The 8,270-nt window shown below is 31.2% G+C and overlaps 1 protein-coding gene across 1 annotated transcript; it reads right to left on the reverse strand.

Moving 5' to 3' along the window:
* Positions 1–3,234: 3,234 nt before the first annotated feature.
* LOC106399479 (chaperone protein dnaJ 11, chloroplastic) lies at positions 3,235–3,978 on the reverse strand. Its single transcript, XM_013839963.3, has one exon. It carries the CDS (start codon positions 3,900–3,902, stop codon positions 3,429–3,431), a length of 474 nt encoding a protein of 157 aa, XP_013695417.2. The 5' UTR covers positions 3,903–3,978; the 3' UTR covers positions 3,235–3,428.
* Positions 3,979–8,270: the final 4,292 nt, after the last annotated feature.

Consider the following 8,270-nt stretch of genomic DNA (forward strand, 5'->3'; position numbering starts at 1 on the left):
CGTTGGGATTTGTATTTTTAGCTATAACCTATCGTGGTAATCTTCGTACTTTGGTTAATGGATATCTTTTAGATGATAAATTTTTTTTTTGACAAGTCCTAAATTCTCGCAACGTGGTGACTTTATTTTGGATTTAAACCAGGGTCCCACCATAAGTCTGGATAGTCTCGGTGACGAGGATTTTGCTGGAAAGCGTTATTGCTGTAAGCTTTCTTACCATAACTGGTATTTTCATACTCAAAACTATAATATGCAATTTTTTTTTTTTGAAAAATAAAATAAGAGTTTTCTTTCAAACTGTATTCTTTTTAGCTTTGTGTACAAAACTGTTTCTTTTTAAGTTTTGTGTACAATGTTTTTCAGTTGAACTAATAATAATTGGTAAAAACTTCTTTAAAGCTTCGATTCTAATTTGATGGGAAGTTCGATAATGGTTTGAAATTGGATTTTGATTTTTTTTTAAATTCAACGGTTATATAATTTAGGTATTTAAAATATATGTTTTCTAAATTAGTTTTTATTGATAATATAAGTTAAAAGAATGACCGAGAGAACAAGACTCTAGAGTCTAGACATATTGCATTTGGTTTGAAATTGTTTCTCTTTTAGCTTTTCCTTGACAAACTTCAAATGCTAGACCCTATTATACATTACTGATCACTAACTAACTATAATTCTCTTCCTACCAAAAAAAAAACTAACTATAGTTCTCTATGGGAAATTCTAATTTACTACAAATACTTTGATTTTTTTTTTAACTTTTGCAGTTCTATATTCTTTTAAGTCATAATGATGCGATCAAATTTTCTTCTAGAACGTAGCAACGAAAAGCATCCCATACTTTATGAACAAGAAACTATTGGATATGTTCATATAAGGTGTGGGAGCACATGATACCAATCTTTTCCTTGGTAGAGAGCATATCTGTATTCAACATACTTGATATGTTTTTGACTTCCTAACATTTTTTATTCTTGAAACTATTTTCCAATTTGACCCCAAAAAAACAATTTTCCAAAATCAATACATAGAAACTAAATAAGTTTGAATGATCTTTGAACGGTGAGGTGCATCTAACGTACGTCTAAACTTTTTTCCAAAACCTCAATCTTTGGTTTCGCAACGATAGCGGCCCACTGGTCCTACAGTCTACGGCGATCTTGTCGGTGCTCGTAGCAGTTTTCCCTCTCTCGATTTTCGATCAACATAATAAAACAAACAATACCGGTATTTTTGGATGGTCTTCTCCTTCTCTCTCAGTGAATGGGGTGAGTTTTTCTGCCGTATAGTACCTGTAGGATGGCTCTGTATTTTGGTGGCTCATCGGTGTAAGGTCTACTCTCTCTATTAAATGACAACATGGAGACGCCATAAGTTGCTTGTTAGTCATCAGGGGGCGGATGCTTGTATCGACGGTTGAGAAGACTATTGGTGACTTTCATGCGGGGTGACGATTCCCCATGTTTTGTTTCTCTTCGGCCTGGTTTCTTCTCCTCACCGCCATGAGGGAGGCGAAGTCACATCTTCTCAGACTGATGCAGAGGCGGATCTGTTGCAGATGATGGCGATTAGGGTTTCAGAGTCATGTCTCAATTTAGGAACTGGCATTTGTGGCCGCAAGGAAGACTCTGTGGATAGTGTTATCTTTGAGGGTGACTGGTGATAGAGTTGCACCCGATTTGAATACCTTGGTCGTGATGTCTCGGAAATTTGACTTGGTGTTCATAGTGCCGGCTCACGGTATATATGGGTATTTGGGCAAAAAAACTTTTTACATGGATCTATGGACAACTTAATTTTTTTAAAAATTGTAACCCCTTTTTAACATTATTTTTGTTAAAAATTGCTCGGGCCCTGGAGCACACACCCCCTTGTCCCATGCCCTAAACCGGCCATGGGTGTTCATCGGAAAGAACATCTTGCTCCTCGGTCTTTCTTTTCCATGGCCTTATGTATGTTGTTGTGATGTCTTACGATTTAGATTTAGCATTCTCTTTTTGTAATTTAGTAATTGCTGTTTTTCCGGTGTACCCATTGGTCCCTCTGTAATGATATTCATTTTTGGGTTAAAATTCTAATGAAGATAAATATTTATTTTCTAAATTGATTCATTAATTAGTAACTAATCGCTCAAATATTAATAAAAATAATATGGATTGACACTCTATATGGAGAAAGCACATTTTAGTATTATACAGTGTAGATGACATACCACCTTAACACAAAAGGTTGAATGAACAATTAGTTAATTATTTCAATTAAAAATTATTTGTGTGTGAAAAGAATACGATTTTGTCAAACAATGACGATTCGTGGGATGCAAATGTTCCAGAACATGGCATCCTCGTACATTATCATAACGACGAGAAGAAACCTGTCTGACGTATTTGCTTACCAGTTTTTTTTTTTGAATCTACTGGTAACTAAGGAAAATACTCTTCTCGCATGTCGTGTTCTACATGAACATTAAATCTTACGGACTTGGGCCACTGTTTTACTGTAATACATGATTTTTTTTTAGTTTTTATTAGCTTTGGGTATTCAGATTTTCGGATAAAGTTTAGATCGGTTTATTGGATTTAGGTTTTTTGGAATTTGAACATTTGAATCCAACTAGGCATAAGTTTCTCGATTCAGGTCTGGATCAGTTCTTTTTGCCACAAACCGGTTAGAATCTCGTATGTAACAAATCTGGATTGGTTTATTTAAGATCCAAAAATATCCAAAGTATCCAAATCCCAACAAAATTTAGATAATAATCATCACATTATCTAAAATAATTTAAAATAACTAAAAGTAAACTAGTAATTAAAATTAAACATTTTTAACTCAAAATTTGACACTGAAAATCATCTTACTTAAAATATTATAAAATAATAATGAAAAGCGTAAACAAAAATATATTACTACTAATTTAAAAATTAAAATACAGAAAATAAAATAGATAGAGTCATAATTTTAGATATTTATGTTTTAAAACAGATAAAAATCAGTTTTTATCAGATCGGATCTATCCAGATTGGATTTATTCGATTCGATTCTTTTCGAGATTGGTTTTTTTGGAGTAGAAAATTTTTAGACCCAAATAGATTTTGTATATTTTAAATTTGATTTTGGGTCAGGTATTTAATTCAGATTTTTGAGTCTAGGTGAAATGCCCAAATCTAGTTTTTACGTAGAAGATTTCACTAAACGCGTTGATCCTAATTCCTACATGGTATCAGCCGACACATATTTTTAAAATGAAAAGATATCAGTGGATATTATTAGCATTCTGATTATCGCCAATACGCCATATTAAGCAACTAATCATACAACATTTAGACTTTATCATTTACAACCCCATTAATCTCTGGATTTTGCACTATTAATTACGATTAAAAAAAAAACTTAATGCATTGGTTAAACTCCATCACCGAGACAACTCGCTACCAGCACTGATCAGTTTCCCAATTCCCTCCTACGTAACTGCCGAGTCCAGAAACACCGACACTCAACGGCCGGCTCCGACGAAGGATCCTCCGATCGTAAACGGCGCGTTTCTCGGGATCAGAAAGCGTGCAGTACGCGGCGTGGATCTTCACAAACTCGTCCGCCGACCGACCGTTTCCCGCCACGTCGGGATGGCAGATCCTCGCCAGCCGCCGGTAAGCCGATTTGATCTCTTGGCTCGTCGAGCCGACGGGGATTTCGAGAATCTCGTAGAGAGACGCTGCCGCCGACAACCGCTGCGGGATCGGCCGCAGTCTTGGGGAATCGTCAGCGCATGTGTAGCGGGAAGAGGCGGTGGTGGTGGCAGAAAGTGGCGGCGAGATCCGGGAAGTTCGAGACGGTGGTGAGAGCGAGGGAGGAGAAGAGGAGAGAAATGGAGGAGCGAAGAAGGTTGGGGAAGAAGAGAGCATTGTGAAACGACGGCGTTTGCTGTTTTTTTTTTAGTTCCGATGTTATGGGATGCAGTGTGATTGTGTGAGGAAGTTTAGAGAAGAGAGTTTTAATTTATAGGCGACGAGGTGATTACTACTATTAGTTAATTAACTTAATTTAATTAATTGCTAATTTAGCCGTTTGTGAATGCGATTAAAGATTCTTGTCGAGTTAAGTTAAGTTTGAGTTGGGTCAGGTGGGGTCGTTTCGGATCACGGAAGCTGAGTCAGACGAATACCTTATCTAGTTGGAAATTTTGTCGGAGAATGCTATAAGAATTAAGAACGCAAACTTTGAGCAACTTCTTTTTGTTTGTAAAATTGGCTAATTAAGTAGAAAATCAGGCCATCTTATGTTCACGTTAAATTTTTGCTAATTTTTAATACAGAATTTTAATTTGATTAAAAAAAATTTTATAAATTAATTAAATGTTGTTTAATATTAAGAGAGATTTAGTTGTATAATATTTATTTTATGTAACCTAATAAACATTATTATAATTGTTTTTTTTGTAATTTATCTTACTAATAATTTGATTCATATTATAATCAGCTTAAATTCTTTGTTTATAATTAATTTTAAGCATTTATCTTCAGATAATATATATTTTGAACATGTTCATAATTATTTTTGTTATTATACTTATTGCAAAATGTAGTAATTTTAAATATATAATATTATATATATATATTTATTTATTTATTTATTTATGTAATGACGATTATGAAATTATTATGTTACTTATATATCATAAATTAGTGCATACAAAAATAACTGATGTTCCTAACATATAGAAATATGAATACATATTTGTATTCATATATATCATATTAATTATACTTCATATATATACTCTTTTGCTCTATATAATTTAATTATAACATAAAAGAAGATTTTTAAGTGATTAAAATGTATGTAAATTTTATTCAGTTAGCTATCTAGTATTCTACAGCTATATTTTGATGCAAAAAAAAAAAATCTATAACTTTATTTTTGTATACATTTTCTATAAAATAATTTTTAATTGTTTGAAAAGATTAACCCAAAAAAAACGGATATGAATATAAATAGAGATTGACCCAACGGATTTTGTTAATTATCCATTTCTAAATTAAAATTCATCATCTAATAACTTTTTTAATCGGGAACAACAAATAAACTTTAGCATAATCTTTTTTTTTTTTGTTTCTGTCGGAATCGCAGACCACACAAGTTATATGTTGTTCCAGTCATAGACACTTTTTAACATACTTTCAAAGCGCATGATATTTTTAACGAAATATAAGTTACGAAATCAAAATGTTAATATATATGTATTTTAGTGTATTTTAATATTTATATATATTATTATATTATTTTTTACTATTAAATATGAAATTGTATAAGATACTATTTAATTTAGTTTTAATTATTTCAAATTGTTTTGTTATGAATTCTTAATAAAATCTCTGTACTTTATTTGATTAATTTTATGATATATTTGATAGAGTTTTTAATTATTAAATTTAGTTTATATCAATTTATTGCATTTTATTTATATTCAGTATTTAATTTAATATGAAAGTTTTTTTAAAAATTTAGTTGAATGTAATTTTTTTTTTACGAAAATATAAATAAAATAATATATTAATTTAATTGATTTGATTTTAATTGAAATTATTTTTTAGTATCAAAACCTATAAGAAATGGATTGTAATAATCTGAACCCCCTTTCTTCCACTCCTCCATTCAAAACCTAAGTTGGGTTGTAAAAGATTTCTACATTTATCAAAACATATTTTGTTACAATTTCTATACAAAAATTATATTATTAATTTTTAAGCATAAAAAATGTATTGATGTCAAATTTTCATTTATTGAAAAAAACATTAAAACATGAGGATTAACATAGACGAAAAATGATGGTCAATTATGTTCACGTTAAATTGGAACAGTCTGTTGATCTACTATTTTCTCTAATAAATATTTTATGGACCAAAACTAAGCTTCAACTTCAGACTGTAAAAGAGATAAACATCTTGATAAACATTTTAAAATCAAACATAATATGCCATTAACATTATATATAAGATATTTATCCTGATTAAAAAGCTTAAACCCTAAAAAATAATACCATTAATCATACATAACCCATCTAGTATCTTTTCATCGTCATGCCATGACTCATCAATTTTAAGTATTTAAATTGATTACATTTAAACTTAAAGTCTTAAGTATCTAATTTTATCTGAACTTTGAAAATTTAAAATTATTTAAAATTTATATGTTAAATCATGTATTAAAATTTTCATTTCAGTCTTGATATATACATTAGTAGATATTAGTGACACATTTCGTAAATAACTTGGTAGAAAGTTTATTTCCATATGATGTTTATGTTTACCTGAACTTTAAAAAAAAATTATTTTTGAAATTATATTTTTGACTAATACCAAAATTATTAAAATGCTTAAAATCTGCAATTAAAAAGCATTTAGTCAACTACTATAATCCACCACAGTCCTGCAAAAGAGACATCAAATTTAGGATAAACAAAATCTTAACATGTATGGTCGAAGAATAAAAGTAAAAAAAAAAAGAAGTGAAAGTGGTTGTATATAAATCCAAAAGGGACTATTGGAGGGACTAGATCTTTAACCAAGTACGGTGATATAGTCATCAGTAATGATCAGAAATAAATTATGATGAAGCAAGAACTGAAAAAGTTTAGACAAGTCGAGAAATAGATCAAATAACCCAGATCATCTCCAACCATACTCAAATTACATTCCAAGAAGAAATTTAGAATAAAAATTTTCTAATCCTTTTCCATTGTGTGCGTCATAATGAAGTACAAAATAGGTTTACTTCATAGTGTAATGTATTTTCCTTCAAAAAATAAATAGAACTTTACCCATCAGCATGTCCCATCCATTTTCTCGAAACTTTTGCAATCACCGTTTTGTTGAATCTACAGTAGCATGGTATTTGAAATATTTTGGTTCTTGATTTGCAAAGACATTGACAGATTCTCAGTTACTCCTATAATAAAAATATCAACTGCATGGGGAACACACATGTGTAAAAATACTTAGAGCAAATTCAAGGATTTCAATGACTGAAATGGATGAGATTAAGATATGATGGAGGGAAGACTTCAGGAAATAGTAAGATTAAATCTTACATATGGATTAAATGGATAAGATTAGGATATGATGGAGGGATGACTTCAGAAAAGAGAAACCAACCCAAAACCCCTAATGGGTGGTGAATGATGAGAAACCTACAAAAATTGATATTTGTGATTTGTTTTAAAATTTTAAGAAATTAACATATTTTATTTGGATATATGTTTTTTTTTCTTGTATCATTATGAATAAAAAATTGAGATAAAAGTGGGGCAAACACCAAATGGAATTGATATTTGATCAGTTTTACCAAAGGTCCAAAACAAACTCGGGTTTTCGTTTATTCTCTCTCTCTCTCTCTCTCTCTCTCTCTCTCTCTCTCTCTCTCTCTCTCTCTCTCTCTCTCTCTCTCTCTCTCTCTCTCTCTCTCTCTCTCTCTCTCTCTCTCTCTCTCTCAATAGTCCCCACTTCAGCCTAATTATGATCATTCTAATTTGTAAACACTAGATAAAGCATTCAAACATGGGTTGGCCTTTGCGTGTGCCATCTCTCTCAGAGACTAATACCTAATAAGTAAAAAGTGTTATTTTCACATTCTAATAAAACAAGCCAAGTACAACGAATTTGTCTGCTTCTAGGCTAAATGCAATGCATTGATTGCCAAAAAAGAAAAGCTAAATACAATGCATTTTTCTGTTCATAATATCGAATTTATTCTGTCTGCTTCCGAGCTAATCTTCATTTCCAGATCATGTCAAAAGATGAGAACGTGTAACACTCTTGGCCCCAATATATTTCACACGTTTATTTATATGAAGATTTTTTGGCCACTGATTATAAAATTTAGGAAAATGTGACAACAACATATGAAGACATGATTTTGATTGTCTTTCCTCTCCAACACCACAACTCCTTGACTTAACACTTGTAATTCTTAAAAAGTCTACGAAGCTTATGAAGACCGAATGACTGATTGCCCCATCATTGTCAATATCTGCTTCTTCAAAGTCAATATGCATGCAAAAGAAAAACCTTTTTAACACGTGTATGTGCTTGGTTTCACTACTTTCAGTATTAGGCAAATTTACTCTTTATAACTACCTTAAATGCTCATGCCGAGCAACGAGTTTCATTTCCAATTACTTTTAGGGATCAAAACCGGCTATGTTTTTTTCTGGGATATAACATTCTTCAGCGGCTATGTTTTCCTTTTTTGGCTCTTGTAAAATTCTGTATGCT

This window comes from Brassica napus, chromosome A9 (genome assembly GCF_020379485.1).
Source record: "Brassica napus cultivar Da-Ae chromosome A9, Da-Ae, whole genome shotgun sequence".
In the NCBI taxonomy this organism is placed as follows: domain Eukaryota; kingdom Viridiplantae; phylum Streptophyta; class Magnoliopsida; order Brassicales; family Brassicaceae; genus Brassica; species Brassica napus.

Coding starts and splice junctions, on each gene's coding strand:
- LOC106399479 (XM_013839963.3), bottom strand. CDS start 3,902: ATGCTCTCTTCTTCCCCAACCTTCTTCGCTCCTCCATTTCTCTCCTCT.